The sequence below is a fragment of the Mastigoproctus giganteus genome, chromosome 9, assembly GCF_048544385.1.
Source record: "Mastigoproctus giganteus isolate SK-2022 chromosome 9, ASM4854438v1, whole genome shotgun sequence".
Taxonomy (NCBI): Eukaryota; Metazoa; Arthropoda; class Arachnida; order Uropygi; family Thelyphonidae; genus Mastigoproctus; species Mastigoproctus giganteus.
In genome coordinates, this window is record NC_143583.1 from 215,872,061 (window position 1) to 215,898,653 (window position 26,593).

The 26,593-nt window shown below is 36.9% G+C and overlaps 1 protein-coding gene across 2 annotated transcripts in view; it reads left to right on the forward strand.

The window, feature by feature from the left end:
* LOC150081121 (ubiquitin carboxyl-terminal hydrolase 24-like) overlaps positions 1-26,593 on the forward strand; it is a 908,750-nt gene that overhangs the window by 469,833 nt on the left and 412,324 nt on the right. For both annotated transcript variants that reach the window (XM_090381072.1, XM_090381073.1), the window contains exons 31-32: positions 3,553-3,727; positions 12,154-12,310. In XM_090381072.1, coding sequence (XP_090237198.1) covers positions 3,553-3,727; positions 12,154-12,310 — 332 coding nt within the window. The remainder of the gene's footprint in view (positions 1-3,552; positions 3,728-12,153; positions 12,311-26,593) is intronic.

A 26,593-nucleotide genomic window follows, 5' to 3' on the forward strand; every position in this document is an offset into this window, starting at 1 on the left:
ATGCCTTTTCTACAGATACTTCCATGGGCACTGTTCTTCTGAATTGGCTTCTATAATTCCCGGCGCCTCCGTAGCCAGGTGGGAAGGAGCAGCAGTGCGTAGCACACTCTTCTTGATTAGACCGGGGTTCGAGCCCGTCACCACCAAATACGAAGAATGCGGGAAGGTCGGGGAATGACCACCGCATATTCCCGGAGCAATATGGCCTTAGTTGCTAATGTTCCTAAAAACCAAATAACAAACAAACAACATAACAAACTATAATTCCCACTCTCTCTTTCGAAACAGTCCGAACACGTGCTCCCAACATCCATTTACTGTCCAACTTCAAACTCACAGAACCAACTTTTCACCTTCCTCGTTTATTCATTCAACCGCCATTTTCTGGAACAACCATCCTTCATACATATTTCCTGAAAATTAGTCTGCAGAAGTTCAAGTCCAATGTCAACAAATATCTTCTTCTCAGCCTCCAACCCAAGCACAGTACTGAGTACTATAGGTTCTAATACTTCTCGTGTTTGGGTTCTCATAAAAAAAAAAATATATATATATATTATGTGAGGTAAAAGTTAGGTAAAAGTAATAAAAATAAATAAATATGGCTATGTAGCTATCATTAGAGGCAGCAAATGCACATCCTCCACATGATGCCTAATTATATCTGATAATTAAAATAAATATGATATTTAAATAAAATCATCAGCCAGTAGTACGGCAATAATGCAGAGCGAAATGAAACGCAAAATAATATAAAATAAACAAACAGGGAAGGGAAAGTAGAGATAATAGGACAAAAAGGTAGTCGATAATCCCCTGTATAATTTAGTCAATTAAGTCATTAAACCCAATTAATAAAAAACGATATAAATTTAAATAATGCCAATTGTAAATAATTTAGCGGTACCGCCCTTGAAGGTACCAGTTCCAAAAGACGTGAAATATCACCAAAAAAGGGTTAAAGAAACTACCAAAAAACTAAAATATCAAAATAATAGACTGACCATCATGCCCCATATCGACAGAGGACCACGAGGCCAATAATGGTCATGGAATCGCTGCATTTCAATCGTCATACAAATCATCGCAAAGGCAGAAATATCGAAGAACCAAACCACCCCTCCATTCTCCGATAGATCAACCAATGCAGAGGATTTGCATGGCGGTGGTCCTTATGCAGCGAAAAATAATCTATAGAACAGAGAGCACTCTTGATCAGAGCCACACCACTGACATAATGCAAGCTTAACCAGCTTATATAATAGAAAGGAAAAGAATAGATGGCGGCACAGGTGCTGCTTATTTAGCATATCAACACACTACTACCACTAATTTATATTATGTGAGGTAAAAGTTAGGTAAAAGTAATAAAAATAAATAAATATGGCTATGTAGCTATCATTATTAATATGGCTATAAATATGGCTATGTAGCTATGTAGCTACTATTTAATATTATTTTGCGTTTCATTTCGCTCTGCATTATTGCCGTACTACTGGCTGATGATTTTATTTAAATATCATATTTATTTTAATTATCAGATATATATATATATATATATATATATATATATATATTTTTTTTATGAGAACCCATACCGTTGTTTTTTATGAGAATGGAGTGATTGTATATATATATACAATCACTCCATTCTATGATCATGGCCTCTACACAGAGACAAGTTGTACCCAAATAATAGATTTTAGCCAAAAGCCTCATGCATTATGGAACCCCATAATGCATGAGGAATATTGTTGCATCCAAAAGAGCAGGACTGAAATATTTACAAACTATACAAATATTTAAAATATTTACGTAATACTAAACTATTTAAAATACATAATATTCATTAATATACAAAAAATGTTACAATGGAACATCAAATGTTAGACAGTGAAGCACATGGTTGGTGAATGTTATGGATGTAGTTGTCAGTAATTAATTGCATTTGTAGTGACGTAATTGCCACGTCCTCTTCTCCCATTGGCTCGAATAAATATCACTAGGAGGAAAACATTTTTAATGTATAGAGAGATATGCAAATCAGAGATTGTTGCAATAGTAATTTTTATAAATTCATAAAGATTGACTACATGCATATAATGGGGGCATACTTATATTACTTTTACCCCATGCATACGATTGCCTAGTTCTGTCTCTGGTGATGTTCATTACTAAAATGAGATGCATTATTATATTTCAAGCAGAATTCAAAAAAAAAAAAAAACATTTTCTAGATAAAAAAAAATAAAGCTAGGCACCTCCCTAATGCACTCAACCTCAGTTTACTACAAACTATGCCCCAACCACTATTGAATTTTTTTTTTTTTCCCATTAACTATGGCAAAAAATTCAATAAATATGATAGTGTACAACCACATTATAAATCCATGAAAATCACATATTGTGAAACATTATGAAATTACTAAAAAAAACACTGCCACAGTTATTAACATGATATTTTGCTTAAAAAATATACAGTTGTGTTAAATCAGTAAAAAGAAATTTTATGTTGTCATTGAAAATTTAATTTCAGGTTAAAAATCTGGATTAAAAAAAAAAAAAAAAAACTGCATTTTTACATTTCCTGGCAATCTTATATTTTCCTCCAACATTTTGAAAGTAAGAGGCTAGCATCTGTGCCGAAGTAGAAGTAAATACAATAAACTAGCTGTAAATGTAAACCGGTTGGATAGAACTTGTGAGAGTAATTCTTATCTAATGATTCTAACTGCCGTCTTGAACATATCCAACCACATATTGAACATATTAATTTAATTTACTTCTTCCTGTTAAGGAACCCTGTTTGCTGAGATTGTGGTGGTTCATGATATCTCAGCCTATATATATATATATATATATACACTAAGTGTATGCTATAGAAATTTGTTATATTCAGCTGCTGCTGCAGCTGAATCATTTCCGTCACAAGATTCTTTAGAAAAAAGGCCTTGGGAATTGAGTATTCCAACTTTTATAATTTATTCTTGTACTGAGTTAAAAAGATTTCATTGGAATGTTTATAAAGAATATTCCTTAATGTTGTTTGCAAATGCTGAACTAATCTGTCTGGCACCTCCGTAGCCAGGTGGGCAGGAAGCGTGTGCTACGCAACAATGCGTAGCACACGCTTCTTGATTAGACCAGGGTTCGAGCCCGTGACCACCAAATACATAGGATGCGGAAAGGTCAGGGAATGACCACCGCATAGCAGTATGGCCTTAGTTGCTAATGCTCCTAAAAAAAAAAAAAAACAAATAACAAATAACTAATCTGTCATAATTTACTAATATTAAACCTTCTTTATGATGGTGACTGTAATATTTAATATCTTAAGGAAATATTTAAATGATCTGTAGAAAGATATGTGGCATATAACTTTGAGATTGAGTTGAGATGAATTAATGAGTGAATGGATATGCAGCACCTTTTCCATTTTAGAAACTTTTTCTAAGAAACCATGTGACATGTCTATAATTTGCATTTCTATATTTATTTTTGTAAACTCACCACTAAAATTTCCCTTTTTTTTATTATTTTTTTATATTTTAGATATTTGTTATGTGGACAGACAGCTTTGGAAGTCCAACATTTTTCATCTAGTAACTTGAAACTAAGACCTAGTCCTGCCAAGAAATGTGTAACTGATTTTTCAGATATTTCAGGATTCCAAACTAGTGATGCTTCTGCTTTGCTATCCAAATTTTCAGGAAGAAAAGCAATCCAGGTTATTCGAAAATTATTCTAGTATTGCCAAAGAAAATTATGTAATTTTTTTTAACAGGTGAAATTAATTATTCTTTAAAGTGAACATAACAGTCACATCTAGACGAGGTTAGTGGAGTTCAACTTAAAAGCCATTAGATGAAGATTTGCAATTTTCAAAAAAAAAAAAAAAAAAAACAATAAGAATCAAAATAATATGTAAGCATTCGTTGTTTACAAGATGAGTTTAATAATATTATTGAAATCCATTAACCAGTTTGTAAGTTGTTGCATAATAATCTGATAGAGCCATATTTTTAATAGGTCTATAAATAATGCAGTAATTTCTGAATATTTTTCACTTGATTTTTTAACAATTCTGTACCAACCATAAAGGATAAAATATTATATATTATTTAATAGTGAATAACTCTCAGTATTGCTTTTATTTATTGACTTTAAGTTTTTTTTTTTTTTTTTTTAATTTACACGTAACTCATTATATTCTGTCTTTCCCTTTCATCATTTGTCTATAATTAAATACCTATGATACACTATAGTTAACCCATAAAATTAAACTACGTATATAGTGTAAAGACATCATTTTAATTATATCTCATATTGTGGCTACCTTCACAATGGGATACCAGGTATTGCAGTACTTCGGTCCTTGAGGTTGTCACAGACATTCTCTCAGATATGCCAGACAAGCTGTACTTGCTACCTGGAAGTCTAAAACGCTGATGGAACTGATATTCGGGTGACAGTCAAGTCAAGTGGACCCAATTTTGGCGAAGTCCGGATGGTCTGTGACAGCCAAATCTTCTGCTTGCACCTTCACGATGGTGGGACTATTAGTAATGCTGGGTATAACATCCATGGACAAGCACACTGTGGGTGACCACCCAGATGTGAACCAATGTAAGCAGGGGTCGAGGTTTGGTGCCCACACCACATGGAAGAATGCCACCCCTCTGTGTTACCAGGCAGTACTAGGTGGTAGATGACTCTCATCAACCATTGCAATACTACCACTTTGCTTATTGGAGGCTTGAAGTGGTGGAACCCATGTTTAGTCTCCAGAGCTAAGTTCCGGTCAACTCTTACCCATCTCTTCCATCATGCAGTATGATTGATGACTTTTGAGGTTATGAAGAACATCGTGACGAGATCCAAACTTCCTTACATTTCGAGGGTACAGCTCTATAACGGTGTTCGCAGGGCGGCCGCTAGTTAGTACACTGGACCGAACCTATTGGTAACTCTCTAGGATGCTTCCAGATCAGATAGTGTATAATCTTGCTACCTCTACTCTGCCAGATAGTTACTGGAGGGAGTCCAAATAGCGTGTATGCAGGGGGCATTGTCAAGGCAACGTTATGTCAAGGATCTGGGTATATTCTTACCATATGTACGCCATATCCAAAAATTTCATTATTTCATACAGCATGTCCCACCCACTTTTTCTTGCTATTGAATACACCATGAATTGTCAAACTAATAGAGTAAGCTTATCTGCGAAAGGGAGGTTTATTGGATGTTTAGAAAAGATCTAACCCTCCCAAACACTTCCTAATTAATTTCACAAATATATGTGGTCTCAATTCTAATCTCAATGATGTCCATTTCCACTTGCAGTCTGCCAAACCCCGTGTACTTTTTCTAACAGAATTTCAGTTATTGCTTGATTCAACTACTGCTCATCTCAGTTGCCCAAATTATTTGCTGTATGATTCCTTTCGCCTCAAAGGTGGTACTAGTGCATATGTTCGTTTCGATATTCCCTGTCAGACTTGGTAATTTGGAATCTCCTCTTTTCGATCTTCTCTGGCTTAAAATCTCTCTCCCTCATTCTGTCAAATTCATCTGTTGTCCCTACTGTTCTCCCAACTCCACTAATCACTTGGAGCTCTTTGACTTCCTTTCTTTGCAATTTGACTATCTCCAGTCCAACTTTCCTAACAGTGAGGTAATTTTCCTTGGTGATTTTAATGTTCACAACTCCAGCTGTCATCAGTTTTCTAGTCACACCGACCCAGCTGGTCGAGATGCTGAGACTTTTGCAATTACTAATGACCTTGCACAGATTGTTCATTTACCTACAAAAATACCAGACAATCCTAACCATACAGCCAACACGCTTGGTCTTTTTCTTACAAACAACCCTTCTGAGTACATGGTCGAAGTGAGAGGTCCTTTAGTTACCTCAGATCACAACTTGACGATTGTCTCATCTCCAATGGAGCCTTTATCTCATTGCTATTCCCAACCTCGTATTGTTTGGCATTACAAGAATGTAAAATTGGATGACCTGCGAGATTTCTTTTCTTCTTTTCCTTGGTCAGATTACTGTTTCAAAACTTTGATGTCAACGTTTGCACAGATCGTGTCAGTGAAATTATTCTTGCAGGAATGGAATCCTTTATCCCACACTCCACTTTAAAATCTCGTCCTTTAAATAAACCTTGGTTTTCCAATAAATGTGCTAAGGCTGTTCAAGAGAAGAATGTTGCATATTGTAATTGGCTTGTTTCTAATTCTCCAGTTTCATTATCTGCCTACACCAAAGCTCGCAACAATTGTAAAGCAGTTATTAATCAGTCCAAACTAGAGTTTGAGCAGGCTAAGAGTAGAAAACTTGATTCTTGCCCTAATGGTAGCCGAGCATTCTAGTCTCTTGCCAAAGCTATTGGCCGCAACTTTTGCCCATCTCTGCTCCCACCTCTGTCCAGACCAGATGGTTCTGTTGTCACTTCAGCCTAGGATAAAGCTGACCTGCTAACATCCCATTTTTCTTCTAACTCGTGTATTAATGATCTTGGTAAAACACCTTCCATCATTCCCAACATGCTCCATTCAATGCCTCCTGTAGTCTTCCATCAAAAGGATTTTGACGAATCTTGATGTGAAGAAAGCTCCAGGTCCCTATGTTATTTCTCCACTTGTTCTCAAAACCTGTGCTCCTGAACTTACTCCTGTTATTTGCCGTCTTTTTTCACTTTCTTATTCCAAAGGGTTTTTTTTTTCTTCTGCTCGGAAATTTGCCCATATCCAACCAGTTCCTAAAAAGGGTGACAAATCCCTCCCATCCAATTATCGTCCCATTGGAATTACTTCTACTCTTTCTAAAGTAATGGAGAAATCAATTAACCGCCAACTCTTAAACTACCTAGAAACCCTTCGTCTGATCAACGATCGCCAGTATGGATTCCATCAGTGTCGATCCACTGTTGATATTCTGGCTTATGTTACCCAATTATGGACTAATTCAGTGGACAAGTTCGGTGAAACACAAGCTGTGTTCTGTTGACATCTCAAAGGTTTTTGATTGTGTTTGGCATAAAGGTCTTCTAAAAAAGCTTCCATATTATGGTTTACCAACTGTTTTTTGTAATTGGTTATCCAGTTTTCTCTCTGATCAGTCACTGAGGGTGATGGTAGATTGCTCTCTGTCTTCTAACTTCTCCAGTAATGCCGGTGTTCCACAAGGTTCAGTTCTTTCCCCCACTCTTTTCCTGTTGTATATTAATGACCTTCTTCCGTTTACTGGAAATCCTATCCATAGTTTTGCCAACGATAGCACATTGCATTCCACTTTCCATTTTGTGAAACCCTGCTATGCTCAATCAGCTTCAACTTCTTGAAAATCTACTACCAATGCCGATTTCCAGGTAATTCTGCAGTGGGGCAAAGACAACTTAGTTGATTTCAATCCTTCTAAAACTCAGTCTTGTATTATATCTCGCAAAAAGGATTCTTCTGCTGCTATGCTTATGTTTGGTGACACTCCAATTTCTAGGCAAAATGATATATCTCTCTCTTGGGGATTACCCTGACTTCTGATCTCTCTTGGCACAAGCACATTACAAATATTTCTTTCTCTGCATCTAAAAAACTTGGTTTTCTGTTTCACTCTCGGCGTTCATTTTCTTCAAAACCGCTGTTCACTCTGTACAAATCGCAAATATGCCTTACCATGGAATATTGTTCCCACATCTGGGATGATGCCCCCAAAACATCTGTCAGGCTTCTTGATTCCGTTCAGAGGGAATGATTCATCTCTAACAGAGTCTCTCCACTTGCTGTCTCATAGACGTACTGTTTCTGCTGCATGCCTCTTCTACAGATATTTCCATGGGCACTGTTCTTCTGTATTGAGTTCTATAATTCCCACTCTCTCTCTCTCTCTCTCTCTCTCTCTCTCTCTCTCTTTCAGAATAGTCCGAACATGTGCCACCACCAGCCAACATCCATTTACTGTCCAACTTCAAACTCACAGAACCAAATTTTCATCTTCCTCGTTTATTCATTCAACTGCCGTTTTCTGGAACAACCTTCCTTCATAAGTATTTCCTGAAAATTATAGTCTACAGAAATTTAACTACGTATGTAATTAAATTTATGGTCCACTGTCAAGAAATATCTTCTTTCGTCTTCTCAACCTCCAACCCAAGCATGGTACTAAGTACTGTAGGTTCTGATACCTCTCCGTGTTTGGGGTTTATATAAAAAAAAAAAAAAAAAAAAATTGAATAAGTAATGTTTCAAAGCTTCTTGGCCTTTCATCGTTGCATGGACAGGTATTCTGGTAATGCAAATATGCCATCAGCAATGAAAGGGCAATAAGCTTTAAAACGATGCCTTCTGGGTGGTGGTGGTGCCTATCCCAGGTATGTTCGTACCTGGGATAGGCACCACCACCACCCAGAAGGCATCGTTTTAAAGCTTATTGCCCTTTATTAAATTTTAAATTTTAAAGCTTATTGCCCTTTATTATTGCCCTTATTAAAGCTTATTGCCCTTAGGGCAATAAGCTTTAAAACGATGCCTTCTGGGTGGTGGTGGTGCCTAGTGAGAATAAATAACAGTAGTCTCCTCTACTAGAGGAGCGTTATTTATTCAAAGTAACGCAATACCTGGTATCTTGTGAAGGCAGCCACAATATGAGATAAAAATAAAAATCATGATGCCTTTACACTACTACGTATGTAGTTAAATTTATGGGTAAACTATGGTGTATCTACACCGATATTATATATTTATTTTAAACCCATACCATATGAAGAATTTAAACTCGTATCATAAGATTAAATGTGCCTTGCACATTTAATCTTCAAATAAAGTAACTGATGTTACATGCCAAGGTATGTCAGGTTACTAAACAGGGAGTTTAATTTATTAGATCATGTTTTTATAAATGGTATACATATTGTATATGTTTTCTAGGCCAATGGATTTATTTTCATGGAAGAGGATAGATATTTATGTAATACCTAAATTCATCTTTTTATGGTGCAACCTCGATATAATGCGCTTCTTCATACTGCGATTTTGGGTAACCTGTGGGTACGCTCATGTCCCCCTAAATGAATTATGCAAAAATGTAATGTGTTCAAAGAACTAGCAGTTTGATATTGAAAACGGCAAAAAGTGAATGTTCTGTATATTTAAATCGACTGTACATCCTACTGCCGTATTTCCATGAGGTAGTAGTAATTTTTGTAAACAGCACTCATTAGAGATTGATTAATGTAGACACCCAGTTTCTCCCCTCAGCTAGAGATGCAATAAAAGAGTATATCAGTGTTATTCAATGTTAAAGGGTATATCAATGTTATTCAAATAAATAATGCTAATTACAAACAGCTACCTTAGAGGAGAAATTTTTGTAAACAGTGGCAAAAACTGCTAAGAGCTAAACTAGACAAACATATAGATGAACCGACAAATGATTTATTGGAAATCATGTGTCTTCACTTCAACACTATGATAAGCTGAACTGTTTTTGATTTAGTTTTATCAAAACATGGTAAATTCTAGGACATCAGAAATAAATACACAGCAAAATTAGTAAATCAATAGGACTGAAGTAATGGCCACCAAAAGAAAAAAATTATACAGTTGAAAAAATGTTAGGTTTTCGATAGAGTTGGAAGTGGTGAAACCAAATGTAGTATATTTTGCGAGTGTGGAATTCCAGAAATGGTCTGTAGATGGATGAAATAGGAAGAAGAAAAATTGTTCATTTGTAGACTCCATAGAAGATGAAATAGGTCTGCAAAGAAAGATTCCAGATGTTGAATTCACAGATGAACGGTTATACAGCTCTGATGAAACAGCACTACTCCCTTACAAGTCAGTGGATATTAAAAAGGCACCCAACAAACCAAACATGAAAACTAACAAAGAGAGAATTACTGTGTTATTGTGTTCAAACAAGACGGGAAATCATATGTTAAAGCCATTGTGCATTGGTAAAAGTCGAAGTCCTCACATGCTTTGAGCACATCAACATGACATCTCTACCTCTGATTTATAAAAATAGCTTTCAAAGCTCAACAAGCTTTGAAACGGTGCCATCTGGGTTGTGGTGCCCACTGAGAATAAATAACAGTAGTTTCATCTACTAGAGAAGCATTACTTATTTGAATTAGTGCAATACCTGGTATCTCATTGTGAAGGTAGCCAGAATATGAGATATAATTAAAACTATGCCTTTACACTGCATAGGTAGTTTAGTTTTATGGGCTAACTATGGTGTATCTATATCAATATTTTTTAGTTAATTTAAAACCATATGGAATTATGCCTTGTGCATTTAGTCTTTAAATAATTAAGTACCATGTTTTTTGGGCTGTATGATACTCCCAGGTTTTAGAAGGTGAATTTGGGAAAAAAATAAAAAATTATTCTGTACATATAAAACACATTCATAGGTGTTTTATAAACCAAATATCAGTGTAGGTTGAATTTACTTGTTTTTGACCTCTAAAACTCAGTCCCTACCGTCACACTTGTCATTGATGTAGAGGTCTATTTTTGCTCTGTTCACAGACTGTTTCATCTTTAGTGCCATCAAGGGCATTCTTAATTCCACATTTCTTGAAAGACTCTGGTTTCTAGAAGTAAATTTTTAATGATCTTTTTCTTCTGAATAAGGACAGGTTCTAGTTTAGAGTTATGCCTTCAGGTCACAAGATGCAGGTTAAATTTTGATATTTTCCAGAAAATATGGTAATATTGAATATGAAAATATTGTAACTTTGCTGCACCCTTTGCTAAAAGAAATAAGTACACAGCAAAATTGTAAATCAATAGGACTGAAGTAATAGCCACCAAAAGAAAAAAATTATACAGTTGAAAAAATGTTAGATTTTCGATAGAGTTGGAAGTGGTGAAACCAAATGTAGTATATTTTGCGAGTGTGGAATTCCAGAAATGGTCTGTAGATGGATGAAAGAGGAAGAAGAAAAATTGTGTTCATTTGTAGACTCCATAGAAGATGGAATAGGTCTGCAAAGAAAGATTCAAGATGTGATATAATTAATCAAGATGTGAAATTCATATAAAATTAACAATGGCTTTATTTAATTATTTCACGTTGCCTAACTTTTGCCTGTTAACTGTGTGACAAAGAGGGAATGGCAAAATTGAAATTAAAATGAACTAAAAATAAGTTAAAAATATGTGCACAATATTATATTCTCTGCGGTTATCATTATGAAAGAAAAAAAATTGTAATAAATTATGTGATTTGCTTAAAACACTTGCTAGCTTGAATTTGAAACTCTCATCATCAGGAGCGGGAGTGCAGTAGCACACTCTCCTGAGTAGACCAGTTAGGAATTCCTACCCAATGAATTCCTATATACCCGATTAAGTTTCTGTTCTGTTGTTTCTATAATTTAGTTTCGATTTTTTTGGGGTTTAGTTTTCTTTTAACATAGGGGGCCCTTTACATTTACATTAGGGGCAGAACTCATTATCACTCAATGGAACAAGAGATAAGAAATTATGGAGAAAGTCAGTCTCGTCGTTCAATTTTGAAATCCTATTCCAGCAAAAATTAACATAAGAAAATATTACTTCCATATATTTTATGATGTTTTTAGTTGGAATACATTTTAAATTATAAAGTGAAATTGTTAATTTTTTTAAAAAATAAATTGTACTATTTGTAACACAGATTATCATTTTAATTTCCTACATAAAAAAGTTTCAGAACCTAACCCCTGTTTTTCCATAACAACAATACCCTGCCGAACATGGAATCGGTGTGTGCGGACATTGGTTGGAACGTAACCTCCCACGCTCGGTGGGAGTCACCTATAGTTTGGATATCTTTGGAAAATCTTGGAATGCTAGATCAGACACTAGTATACCTCCTTTTTTTTTTTTTTTTTTTTTTTTGTCCTCTTCAGGTGATGAGGACAAAAAAAAAAAAAAACGTTTTGAAGTAAGTACTGGTGTCAGAACGTTTTTGAGAGGATATAGTGTACCATATAGCATCACCTGTTCATAGAAAGATAATATGTCTACATATTATCTTTCTATGAGAAGGTGATGACCACTGTTAGTAAACATAGGTATTAAATTATTAATCTTTAGTTTTGCAATTAAAAAAAGATTAAACTCTTAATACAGATACAGCTTTTTTAATCCCTTCAGACAATGAATTTTGGAGAGTTAATGGATACTATTGCTTGTATAATGAGGATAGCTTGGGCGGCGGCAGCTGGTCAGTTGCATCTTGCCAGTTCTCCTTTACCGACTAGAGATGGAGGTAGCCATTCCTCATCTGGAAGAAGTAGACAGAGTAGCACAGGTATTATTGATTATAATTTAGAAATTTTATTGCATATTCACTCTCATGTTTCTTAGATCACTTACTATTTTTATATTTATATATAGATGAAAAGCATAGACAAGTGGCACTACTGTCCACTGTCTAAGCTTAACAGGGTTATGCTCCTGAATTTTATTTTGAAAATGTGGTATTAAGAAGAGTTATTTGATTTTCTTTGTGATCACCTTTTTAACAAGTTGCATTGTAGTAGGGTTTTCACGATATCATGCAGTATTTAACTACTTATAGACCTGTTTATTTTGACAGTTGGAATATTCTTCATTCTAATGATCAGCTGATTGTTTGTCTATGCTACAGCATAGCGTAAATATTTAATATTTTGTCTGGCTATAATTTGAAATTTATTTATTAGGGCCTGTACGAACCAACATGAAAATATGTTTAAGAAAATTCAAATATCATTAATATATTGGACATTAGCTAGACATTGAGAGAGGAAGAGGTATAATAGCACCACCTCACTGAAGATTAAAAAAAATAATAAAAATTTAATAGTGCAAAACTAATTGATTAATTAAACAAAACTGTGCCATGTCATGAAAGCAAAATTCAGTGCAAAACCAACATCCTGCAAGCAATGTATTTATGCATTTCAGCATGGGATAAATTTGATTAAAAAAGTGAAGTAAAGTTTTGCATGCTACTTCCTCTATTAATTGTGAAGAACATTCCGATAATAGGGAAGAAATATTTGAGCATGTGCATCATTACCGAAACTTACAGGAAAACTTAGGCTTCAAAGATTATGCGGAAGTAGATGTGGATATTGAATGTTTCAAGGTATGCATGAATGAAGAGGAACTCTTTGCAGACATAATGGAATCTTCTGAAATTTGTAGTGATGAAGATGAGCAATCTACTGTGGTCGAATAAGAAGTTTCATTGAAAAATGCTCATCAAGGATTAGAATTTGTATGTAAATTTTTTTTAAAGTGCAGCCTAACTGCAAAAGTGAAATCACTGCTATCATGCACCTTCATAATTCTCTTTCAAAACATGCTCTACCATTGAAACATCGTGTTTTTTGCAGTAAAACAATTCTCTTATTAGATCTTAATAGCTATGTAGCCTATGTAGTGAAATTTACAATTTAATTGTAACCTTACTGCACTCTACAATCCATGCAAAATTTACAATTATAATTTTCTTGTTTAATACTGTAATAAATATTATAAATAAGATTATATTATATTGTATTAGTAGAATTACATTAATTACATGTAGAGCTTCGACTGTACATATTTTATAGTGTATGCAATGTCTATATAACAGTATTTAGTGTACTGGAGAACTATATGTAGTATAGGTATGCATTTTATACTCTTTAATTAAATTTTAATATAGTTTTTTTAAAAAATGTCAATATTGGTTATAATGTTATTCGATTATGTCGAGAATATTACAGTCCCATAAATGATACACCCCTCGACATGGGCACCTGGGCCCCCGAGCGCCAAGTGAGTGATCTAGTGATTTCCAAAGCAAATTTGAAATTTCTATAAAGAAGTGGTTAAAAAGATTTCTAAAGCCTTTACTTTCAAAGTTATTTATTTTCTGGCTCTTTTTAAATAAAGAAGGATGCCTCCTATAAGAAAGGAAAGACACCTTTCTTTTGTAAATATAACTAACTTCTTCAACACACTAAGCTCTAACTTCTTTTCGCTTAGTCACTGATGGCATTGCTCCTGCCTCCATGGTGGGGCCGGTAACCTGGGGAATAAACCAATGAATTTTCACATGTAGAGTCCAAGAACGCACAATGTGAAAACCATGAAATGGACCATGGCTTCTCTACCTCAAAGTGAATAAAAAAAAGATGCTGGCAGACAGGAATCATCAGCCTTCTTGACTATCCATTCTCTGTTGGCACAACCTGTTAGCAAGCCCTCCCCTTTCATCATATAACGATGCCTGGAAAATGCAGCAGCATCACCAAATGGTGAAATGTCTCCAATCCGGGGACTTGCTAATAGAGACTTCTCACCCAAGACACTCTGAACTATTATTAAGACTCAAGTTCTTTAAACGGAATTCCAATTCAAGTTACTCTACATAACACCCTGAATTCTTCCAAGGGGATCACTGAATGGGATCTATTAAGCATTTCTGAAGAAGAAATAGTCCAGGAACTAAAGGAACAAAATGTAACTCAGGCAAAAAAGAATCATGATACGAAAAGATGGCACCTTAATCCCAACACGTAACATAATTCTAACCTTCAGTACACTGAATATACCAGTTTAAGTCAAAGCAGGTTACTTAAATTTCCTTGTTCGACCCTTTATCCCAAATCCCTTAAAATGCTACGAATGCCAGAAATTTGGTCACTCCCAGACAGCATGCTGTGGAGTTTCAACTGTCCAAACTGTGGCTGTACAACTTGTACTCAATCAGAATGCAAGGCACAAACTAAGCAGTGTCCTAATTGCAGGGGCAACCATCCAGCATACTCTAAAGAATGTGATCTCTGGAATTTAGGGAAAAAAATACAAGGCTGAAAATAAAGTCGCATATCAAGAAGCCAGAAAACAAGTTAAATTAAGCATGCCAAAAGCTCTTATGCTTCAGCTGTCCATACTCCCAATCAGTAGTATGTCAGATGGAAGTGTCACTCTCTCCAGATAAATTGATCAGAGACTGGGCTCGATCACTTCTATCAACCTACTTACGTCTAAACCAAAGACAGTAGACCAAAGTAACAATACACCACTCACGGTTCCAGTTCAAAGAATAACCCACAGTAAAATAGTAGAAAAATTGCAAAAATCAGATCCTCTTTAGGTTAACCCAACAAGGATGGATACCGATGATGTGATCATCCAAAGATCTTCCCGAATTAGATGCAAATGGTGATATGGAAGATAACAATGATCCAGCATACCCAAACTTTCCCAGAAAAGAAAAATCTAAACTTGACCATTATAAACAACCCACTTATAAAAAGCAGATTCATCTCTCTCTCTCAAAACCAAATAATGGAACAATTATCCAATGGAACTGTAGAGGCCTTTACAGCAACATTGATAATATCCATGATTTAATTCATGGATATCATCCTTGCAATGTTCTTGCAGGAAACGAATTTGACACCTCATGTTTCAATTACAATCAAAAATTATATACAATATTCAGAAAAGACAGAGTTGACACTAACAGTGCTCACAGGGAGAGTAGCAATACTTGTGGATTCAAGCACACCCAGACACATCCCATTACATGCCTTAGAAGCTGTTGCCACACACGTTGTAAATGGTATTACTGTGACAGTGGTTTCAATCCATCTTCTGCCAAATCATCAATATACTATTCAGAAAATCGAAGATCTTGTTTTGCAGTTACCATCTCCATTTTGTTTACCAGGAGGCTTTAATGCCCACCATCCATTATGGGGTTCCCTTACCTCAGACAGAGGAGGAAAATTTATAAAAATATTGATCGACACACAGAATGTAACATTACTAAATACTGGCACTCCTATGTATATCCATCTCCCTACAGGTTCAACATCTGCAATAGACCTTTCCATTTGTTTCCCAATCCTCTTTCCAAATGTAGGTTGGGTAACTCTGAGTGATCCTTATAGCAGCGACCATTATCCATTAATCTGCAGAATTCAAATATCCTATGCCTTTCCAACAGAAAATCCAATTAAATGGAAATTTTCAGGGGCAAAATACAGAACACAAATATCATTTGACAACTATACCATTCAGTCTTGTTCCATCAACAGTGTTACTGCACATCACAATTCAAATGCTAACTGCCACGTCCGCTGCCATTCCTCAATATCAAATAAGAAATAGAGGTGGAATGATGATTGCAACAATGCAAAAAAAAAAGAAAACAAAGCATGGAACCTTTTCCACAAACACCCAACCACTTCCAATCTTATTAATTATAAACGTCTTAGAGAAAAAGCTCGTTATATCAGATGTAAAGCAAAAAAAGAAAGTTGAATTTTTTCTGAACATATCTTCCCAAGTTCCTGGCATCATTCTTATATACTGACAATTGCAAAACCCGATAAAGATCATTCTGTTCCTCAAAATTACAGGCCGATATCTCTTACCAGTTGTCTGAGCAAAATCCTTGAGAAAATGATACATTGCCATCTCACTTGGTTCCTTGAGTCCCAAAACTTGAAAACAACAACCAATTTGGATTTCGAAAAAAAAACTGATCTTCATTGGATCTCACAATCAAAGCCGAAACAAATGTCAGAAATGCTTTCATCAGAAAGAAACATTTCATCATCATCTGTCTTGATTTTGAGAAGGCCTTTGACACTACATGGCATTTAGGCATTTTAAAGGATCGACATTCTCCTGGCTTGAGAGGCAGTTTACCATATTTTATCCAAAATTCCCTACAACAAAGATCTTTTCAAGTTCATTATCGGGGAATACTCTCTAAAAACTTTATCCAAGAAGAAAGAATTCCACAAGGGTTTGTTCTCAGTGTCACGTTGTTTGCAATGAGAATGAATCATACAATTGAACTCATCTCTAAAACTGTGGATTCCGCTGACAAGCTCACAATTTCCTATCATTCTCAAAACATGAATTACATTGAGTGCCAAACTGCAAATATCAATCAATTGCATCCAGACATGAATGATGCAAAACGGCAATAGACTATCCAGCCAGAAATCTACTGCCATTCACTTCTGTGCCAGATGCAAAATTCATCCTGAACTCAAGCTCCACTTAAATAACCATCCTCTTCCCATAGCTAATAGTATTCATCTAATAGGCTTAACTTTTTGACATTAAGTTAAACTATCAAAAGCATATTGTTGGGTTGTTTGTTTGTTTATTTGGTTTTTAGGAGCATTAGCTACTAAGGCCATATTGCTCCGGGGATATACAGTGGTCATTCCCTGACCTTTCTGCATCCTCCGTATTTGGTGATCACGGGCTCAAACCTCGGTCTAATCAAGAAGCGTGTGCTACGCACTGCTGCTCCTGCCCACCTGGCTACGGAGGCGCCATACATATTGTTGGGATATCAGAGACTTAGTTTAACACAGATATTAGAAATGCAGAATTGGAATTTGGGGAATATAATGTGTTCAGAAAGGATAGGAAGGAGGTGGGGTTATGCTGTTAATTAAGACAAACATAAAATCTAAGGAAGTGCATCCAGTTGACATAGATGGAGAATGCAATGTTGAGTCAGTTTGCTGTGACAAGAACTGGGAAAGCAAAAATGAGGAGAATAGGAGTGTGTTATAGGCCGAATGACTCTAATGAGTACAATGAACAGTTGTACAGAGAAATAGAATGGGCCAATTAATCAGATTGTGTTATAATGAGGGATTTTAACTTTCCAGATATTGACTGGAACTTGTGAGTTGGTCAGTCGCACACTAGCAAGACTTTTGTGGATTTATTGGATGATTGTTTTCTGCAGCAGCATATTCGAGAGCAAGCAGAGAGTGTAATACTCTTTATCTGGTTATCAGCAGTGATTATTCATGCATTAAGAATTTGCAGAGAAAGGAACAACTAGGTGGCAGTGATCACAGTGTATTGATGTGTGATTTACTTAAAGATATAATTACCATCGGGGGTAAAGGGAAGAGATTTTGCTTCCATAAAAGTGACTACAGTGGTCTCAGACAGTTTTTAAAATCTGTACTTTGGGACCAACTGATGATGATGTTAAGAACAGGAAAATCTAATGGGAAGCCTTCTAGGACCTAATCGTGGAAGCCGCTAGGCTTTTCATACCGATTAAGAATATTGTTCAAGTTTTAGGAACTAATGACTCGTGGCAGAGAAGAAAATGCATGAGTTACATATAAATTATGAGGCAGCACAGAAGCCTATGGCAGATATAAGCTAGTCTCTAATCAAGTCACAAAGGAGATTAGGCAAGGGAAGGCAGATTACGAGAAATCTTTGGCAAAGGATGCCAAGAAAAACAGCAAGGACTTCTTTACTTACATAAACTCTAGAAGGAAGGGGATGAATCAGATTGGTCCATTTGATATTGTTGGTTCGACCGTTGATGATCCTGCTCAGATAGTTGATAATCTGAATGAGTACTTTGCTTCTACATTCACACATGAGGAGTTATTAAGGGAGGAAAATGCCAAAGGTTTATCAAGTTGCAACAGGGTGCTTATTGATTTTGTAATAACTGAGTGTAAAGTGGAGGAGAAATTGTTGAAGTTAAACATAAGAAAGGCATCTGGGGTGGATGGAATCTATCTAGTAGATAGATTCCATCCACCCCAGTAAGCAAACCCTTAGCCATAATTATGAGAGCATCCTTGGACTCAGAGTAAGTTCCCCATGGACTGGAGATGTGCAAATGCATCCGAAATTCACAAAGGGGGATCTAAGGGTGACACCAGTAATTACAGACCAGTTAGCTTAACTTCTGTTCCTGGGAAAATAATTGAGTCACTGGTTAAAGATGAATTACAGGATCATCTGGACAAGACTGCAGTAATAATTCAGACACTGCATGGGTTTTTTTTTAAGGGAAAGTTTTGTCTGACAAACTTAATTGGATACTATAATGTGTTTACAAAGGAACTGGATGCAAAACATTATTTTGAGATCATATACTTGGATTTCAGGAATGCTTTTGATACTGTTGGGTATGGAAGACTACTGTACAAATTGGAGCAGTATGGTATTAAGGGTAAGTTGCTACAATGGATAAAAGGATCGTTGAGTGGAAGAAGACAGAGAGTGGTAATAAAAAGAGTGGTCTGAGGCTGTATTTAAATTCTATACATTGGGACTCACTGATGATGTTACCAATAGCAAACTCAAAATGGGAAGCACTCAAAGAAATAATCTTGGAAGTTACTAGGCTTTTCATACCAACTAAGAAATATTGTTCAAGATTTAGGCCCAAATTGGAGGTCAGATGAACTAATTAGACATGTGGCAGAGAAGAAAAATGCATCGGATACATATAAATTAACAGATGACACAGAAGCCTATGATAGATATAAGCTGGTCTGTGAACAAATCACAAATGAGGTTAGGCAGATTATGAGAAAGCTTTGGCAAAGGATGCAAAGAAAAACACCGAAGAGTTCTTTATTTATATAAACTCTAGAAAGAAGGAGATGAATCAGATTGGTCCACTTGATATCGATTGTTCAACTGTTGATGATCTGCTTAGGTAGCTAACAAACTAAATGAATATTTTGCATTTACATTCACACATGAGGAGTTATTCAGGGAGGGGAATGCCAGAGGTGTATTAAACTCTGGCAGTAAGCTAGATAATCATGTAATAACTGAGAGTAAAGTGGAGGAGAAATTGTTGAAGATAAACATAAGAAAGGCACCTTGGGTGGATGAAATCTATCCAGTTATATTAAAGGAGGCAAAAGGAAGTAAGCAAACCCTTAGCCATAATTATTAGAGTTTCCTTGGACTCAGGGGAGGTACCCATGGACTGGAAATGTGCCAATGTGACCCCAATCCACAAAGGAGGATCAAAGGGAGACACAGGTAATTACAGACCTGTTAGTTTAACTTCTGTTCCAGGGAAATTAACGGAGGCACTGGTTAAAGATTCGTTGCAGGATCATCTAGAGAAGACTTCAGTTCTAGCTTGGGTTTGTTAAGGGGAAGTCATTAACCACTAATCCACCACTAATTTAACCACTAATCCACCAGTCTGTGACTTCCTCAAACCTACTGTCCTCCGACCCATCCAACATTGCCCCCAGACTGATTCTGGGGACTATTCCCCTTCCCATATTGACATTGTGAAAGAAAATACTGATTATGACAATGCCAATATAGAACGTCTGTTTCCTATAGAAGAATTAGAAATATCACTATCTAAACTCAAAAACAATAAATGCCCAGGTTTTAACCTATTAGAGGTTGAAATATATCAAAAAACTAACAGACATAGCAGCTAACAAATTAATATACTTATACAACAACTGCATAACAGAGGGAATATTCTCAAAAATATGGAAAAAAGCTGTTTTAAGATTAATTTTTAAAAACCCTGAGAAACCCCCTACCAATCCTAAATCATATAGACCAATAGCCCTACTCCTGTACTAGGAAAAATATATGAAAGATTAATTTATAACAGATTATCTCAATACTACACAGAGTCAGGATTACATTCTAACAATCAGTATGGTTTTAAGCGTGGCAACTCCATGGAGGATGCAATGCACCACCTACTGTCAACAGTTAAAAACACAGAGGAAAAGTATATGCTGGCAATTTCTATAGACTTTGCTGGGGAATTTGCCTCATGTGGTAGCCGTGTGTCCTTAGGAGACTCTGCCAGACAAATGCCCCAAAAAACCTCTATAAGGTAATTAACAGCTACCTTAATGACAGAAGTGTCTCGGTATGCAGGAGGTTCCAGGAATTGACACACTCTGTGAATAAAGGTTGCCTTCAGGATTCAGTCCTTGGCCCTTTCTTCTGGAACATTGTACTGGACGAATTTCTGGCTTTGGATCTGGGCCCGGTAGAAAGCCTAGCCTTTGCAGATGACTTCATTCTCCTTGTAAAAGGCAACACGAGAGTGGTAGAGCAAAGATCAAATGCCACCCTCTTACAGCTGCAGGAGTGGGTGCAAATGCTCAAAATATCACCTGACAAAACCAAACAAATACTCCTAAAGGAACTTTAGACATAAGAAGACGTCCACAAATCAAAATTAATACAACTACAATCAAAATGGTAACCAAACTAAAATATCTAGGAGTTGTCTTCGACTTAGAATTAACTTTTTACTCCCATTTGTCTTACTTGGCAAAAAAAGTGAGATATTATGCAGGCATGATTGCCAGGATCAGTAGCACGGACTGGGCCTCAAAAGAAGGACCATGGCAATCGTATACTATGCAGTTGTTTGTTTGTTATTTGGTTTTTAGGAGCATTAGCAACTAAGGCCATATTGCTCCGGTATATGCGGTGGTCATTCCCTGACCTTTCCGCATCCTCCGTATTTGGTGGTGACGGGCTCGAACCCCGGTCTAATCAAGAAGCGTGTGCTACGCACTGCTGCTCCTTCCCACCTGGCTACGGAGGTGGCTTATACCATGCAGTGTTCCTACCTATTACAACCCAAGGAGCCAGTGCATGGTTCATCTGCTCAGTCATAGTAAGAAACAGGAATAAACTAGAATCAATTCAAAGGACTACTTCTCACTATTACCAGAGCATGCTGTACTGTGGGCACACCAGCACTGCAGCTGTTGGTTGGTGCTCTCCCACTTTATTTCGAAGTAGCCAAAAAAGGCTTATGTTATAGACTTACAAAAGGTATACCCACAGAATTTCTATGGATAGCCCTTGACACAGCTAACACCATCAAGACTGAAAGAAAGAAAATAGCCACAAAGCTCCATGAGCTATGGTAAACATAGTGGGAGCAGGAAACCAGAGGTCTAGTTACCAAAAGGTTTCTGCCACAGGTGGCAGTGGTTAGCCCAAAGCCACCAAAGTGGTACACTCCTGGACTCATCACAACATCTAAAGACTAAACTAATTCCTTGGGAATTAGTTTAGTCTGATGATGACCCTAACTGCACCTGTGGCAAAAGTGAAAACTGGGCACACATTCTCTATGAATGTATAATTTATGATATACAAAGAACCCAAATAATGGCAGAAATTGACCCCCTACCCAGGGGACAAGAACATTTATTTATAATGGAAGAAAATAACTATAAAGCTTTCAAAAGCTTTACACAAAAAGTATTTACCTACCAGAATATCTGACAATCCAAACCACACAGCCAACACGCTTGATCTTTTTCTCACAAACAACCCTTCTAAGTACAATGGTTGAAGTGATCCGTAGAAATATCCAGAGACAGGCCCAGCCTTACAGCCTCCACGGCAAAACAACAATCCATAAGCAAACTGTCCATGTCTCTCACAACACCCAGATGATGACATTTTAAACTGACAGGCAGCTGCATCAGCTCCCTGGCAGTTTAAAATGTCACTCACACCAAATAAATAAACATAGGGGAGGGAGATATAGGTAGCAGGGAAAGCAGCTTAGCTAAAAAATATTAGTAAGCATGTGACAAGGAGATGCAATGCAGAATGAATGAAAGAGTGAAAAACTGAGTGAATGTACTGGGCACTGAATGATAGAGTGAAATAGAAGTTGCAGTAAGAGGGACAGAATGTTAGTTTTGAAGAGTGAGAGTGACCCAGTAAGGGAGCAACAGAGAGAGAGAGAGAGAGAGAGTTGTGGTAAATGGGAGTGATTGAAGGTATGATTGTAATGGAAAGTATGTAAACAAACTGTAATATGTAAACTTAGAATATACATACTAACATATTGGTCCTAGCTACTAACAACACCAACATACCCACTGCTACCTCCCTAACATGTGCAATTTTGCATATGTCAAGGTCATCATCATCATCAGCCATTTTCAATCCACTGCAGGATGAAGGCCTCTCCAGCAACTTTCCAGTTCCTTCTGTTTTGAGCACTGCCATCCATTTACTACCCAAAAACTCACGAATTCCATCTCCACCTTTGTCTTCCAGGTTTTCTTCTAGCTCCTCTTGGGTACCATTCTGTTATTTTCTTAGTCCATCTGTCATCATGTCTTCGAGCTATGTGTCCTGCCCAAGACCATTTTAGTTCTTTAGTTTTGATAAGAATGTCCTTTACTTGAGTTTGCTGCCTAATCCATGTGTTTCTCTTCTTATCTAACAGTCTGATTCCCAATATAATTCGTTCCATTCTTCGCTGTGTAGTTCTCAGCTTCTCTTCCATTCTTTTGGTGAGTGCCCAAGTTTCACTTCCATAAGTCATGGTGGGGAGTATACATTGATTCATTATTTTACGTTTCAGACAAACCGGGATATTGCTCTTCAGTATGTGACTATATTTCCTGAATGCTATCCATCCAAAATTTATTCTTCTCTTGACTTCTAGCCATTTATCATTATTGCAGCTAATAACTTGTCCCAGATAAGTATATGACTCCACCTTTTCAATTACTGCTCCTTCAATCATTATTTCCCTTTCTGTGGCATACTTGTTCATCATTACTTTTGTTTTAGCCATATTCATCTTTAGTCCAAAATCCTTACTAACTGTGCATAACTGATTAAGATTTTCCTCTAATTCTTTGGGATCGTGGCTTATGACCACAATGTCATCTGCAAATCGTAAATGGTTTAGGTACTCTCCGTTCACATTGACTCCTTTCTGCGACCAGTCTAATCTTCTGAAAGCTTCCTCAAGGGCAGCAGTAAACAGCTTCGGAGATATTGTGTCTCCTTGTCGAACTCCTTTCTCGATTTAAAATTTCCTACTGTCTTTGTTTAGTCTAATAAAGGAGGTAGCACTCTCATATATTTTCTTCAAAATCATAATATATGGGGGGGGGGGGGTATCTATGCCATGTCTTTCCAGTGCCTGAAACATTGCCTTATGCTGGATGGAGTCAAATGCCTTTTCATAATCCACAAATTCCAGGCATAATGGTGTTTTATATTCATTTCCTTTCTCCATTGGCTGTGATATTACGTGAAGGTGATCCATAGTTGAGAATCCTGTCCTAAAGCCAGCTTGCTCTTTCGGTTGATTATCATCAAGTATTCTTTTTAATCTGTTAGTAATGACCCTTGTGAACAACTTGTAGATGTGGGATAACAAGCTAATTGGTCTATAATTTCCAATTTCTGATTTATCTCCTTTCTTATGCAGCAAAACTATGATTACATTATTCCACTGCTTAGGCGTCACACCTTTTCTAATGTACTTTGTGAAGAGCCTTGCCAGTTTTTGTGTTATGTCTCTTCCTCCCAACTTTAACAATTCTACAGTAACTTCATCTTCCCCCGGAGCTTTCTGATTCTTCATTTTCTTCAATGCATGTTCTACCTCATCAGGAAGAATATCGGGTATGTCGTATGTGTTGCTAATTTGCAATCCATCTTCCCCACTGCTGGCATCATTCCTTCGCTCCTTGTATAATTCTCTATAGTAGTCTTCTGCTATTTTAATTATGCCTTTTCTGCTGTTTATAAGTACAACATCGCAATTCTTCAGTTTCAGTATCATTTGTTTGTTTGTTGTTTTGGTTTTTAGGAGCATTAGCAACTAAGGCCATATTGCTCCGGGATATGCGATGGTCATTCCCTGACCTTTCCACATCCTCCCTATTTGGTGGTGACTGGCTCGAACCCCGGTCTAATCAAGAAGCGTGTGCTACACACTGCTGCTCCTTCCCACCTGGCTACGGAGGCGCCAGTATCATTTGTCTTTCTGTATTACTGCTCATGGCTGATTTAAATCCTTTGTTTTCCCTTAATGCTTGTTCTACATTTCTGGTGTTAAATCTTCTTATGTCCTCTCTAAGTCTCTTTCTAATGGCTTTGCATAACTCAGTATACTCAATTTTCTCCCCGTCAGTGTTTTTCTTGCTCTTCATATGTCGTCTTCGGTTCATCATGACAAGTGTTTCTTGACTAATTTTTTCTTCTTTGGATTTCTTTTTCCCTATAGGTTTCTTGGGCTTTATCACTTTCAGAAAGTTGTAATATTCCTCGTCGATATCTTGGTCCTGAGCAGTCTGCAGAAGCTCAAACTTGTTCTTAAGTTCCAGTACATACTGCTTTTTCTCCTCCTCTGTTATCTCAAAGACCTTTGTATTATTTACTCGAGTCAGTTTTTTCCTTTCCTTTCCTACATCTATATCAAGTGTACATCTTACCATTCTGTGATCACTTCCAACATTTACCTTATTCAGGATGGTAACATCATTCACAATATATCTTCTGTTAGTGAGGATGAAGTTGATTTCATTAGGCCAAGTTCAGTTTCCGTTGTTAATCCATTTGGACTCTTCCATGTTCACTTTCTGTCCACCCTTTTCTTGAAAAAAGTGTTCATTACTGACAGTCCTTGAGATTCTGCAAAATTCCACAAGTCTTTCACCTCTTTTATTTCTTTCACCAATTCCAAAATTTCCTATATTTCCTCTTTCTGCGCTATTTTGCCTTTTTCAAACCTTAACATTGAAGTTCCCCATAATAATAGTGTAGTGGGTTTTCTGCTCATCTAGAAGACTCTCAGTTTCGGTGTACATTTCTTCAACCTCTTCATCATCATGGCTCGATGTTGGTGCATAAATCATTATAATCTTTAGCTTGTACCTCTTAGAAATCTTGAGTATTAGTCTTTGACACCCTTGGTGATGTACTTTTGAATTCCAAAATGTTGTTTTTAAAATCTTTATGGACCAGAAACCTAACTCCATCTTCACTCCTTTCACTGTTTCCATTGGTGTACAGCAGATTTCCACTTGATAAACGTATAAGTGATTCATTTCTTCTTCTTGTTTCAGCCAAACCGATGATATTCCAATTCACATTTTTTAATTCCTTTTCCAGATCTAATATCCTATCTTCACCGATGAGTGATATTACGTTATAACAGGCCAAGTTCAGTTTCCGTGCATGGCAGCCTGGTTGTACCCAGAGATTGTTAGCACCCTCTGCTTCCACTCTGATCCTCTCGCTGCCGTAAGAGGGAGAGTGGAAGCTGCTGGCAACTGAAGGCCATTTGTTTTGTCGTGCTGTCATATGCTGGAGGGTTTGGTCTTTTCCTCTTCACGCTGACCAGGTGTCTTGAAGAGAACCACTCTACACGTTCGTTGCCACCTAAGTGACGTAACAGGGCTTACCATCGAGAAGGGGTGCATGAGTGGATTTTAGGGAGGCAGGCCAACTGGACTCTAAATCTTCTGTAATAGAGAGATATTGGATCCATCAGTGTTTTAGGCTGAGTGTCTGATAACACACAGGATACCTGTTCCCCCTCTAAGTCAGGGAGGTACTGCACCCCAATTGAATAGTAATAGTAAGTTGAAGGGCCCAGGGTAGCAGTGGAGAGAGCCAGAGAGATATGAATACCTGAGCCGAATACTTGTAAGAATGAATGAAAGCATGGGTGTGAATGAGATTGCTGTAAATACCGACCCTCACACTTAGTTGTACCTACGCTTTAATTTTAACTAACATATTTATGGTAGTTAAAATTAAAGATTATAAATATGTAAACTAGCATATTTATAATCACTCTATGCCCCTTCCCCCCAACCTTGGTGGCACCCCTCCCCCTTTGCCTGGTGGAGAACCCCCATCGTCACCTGTCAACTTCTACCTTTGGGGCAGAATGGGCATCTACCCTGTGGGGACCCTCTTCTGTTCCCCATTTCAAATAGGTGGGTGCTTTTACTACAGCCCCCCCTTT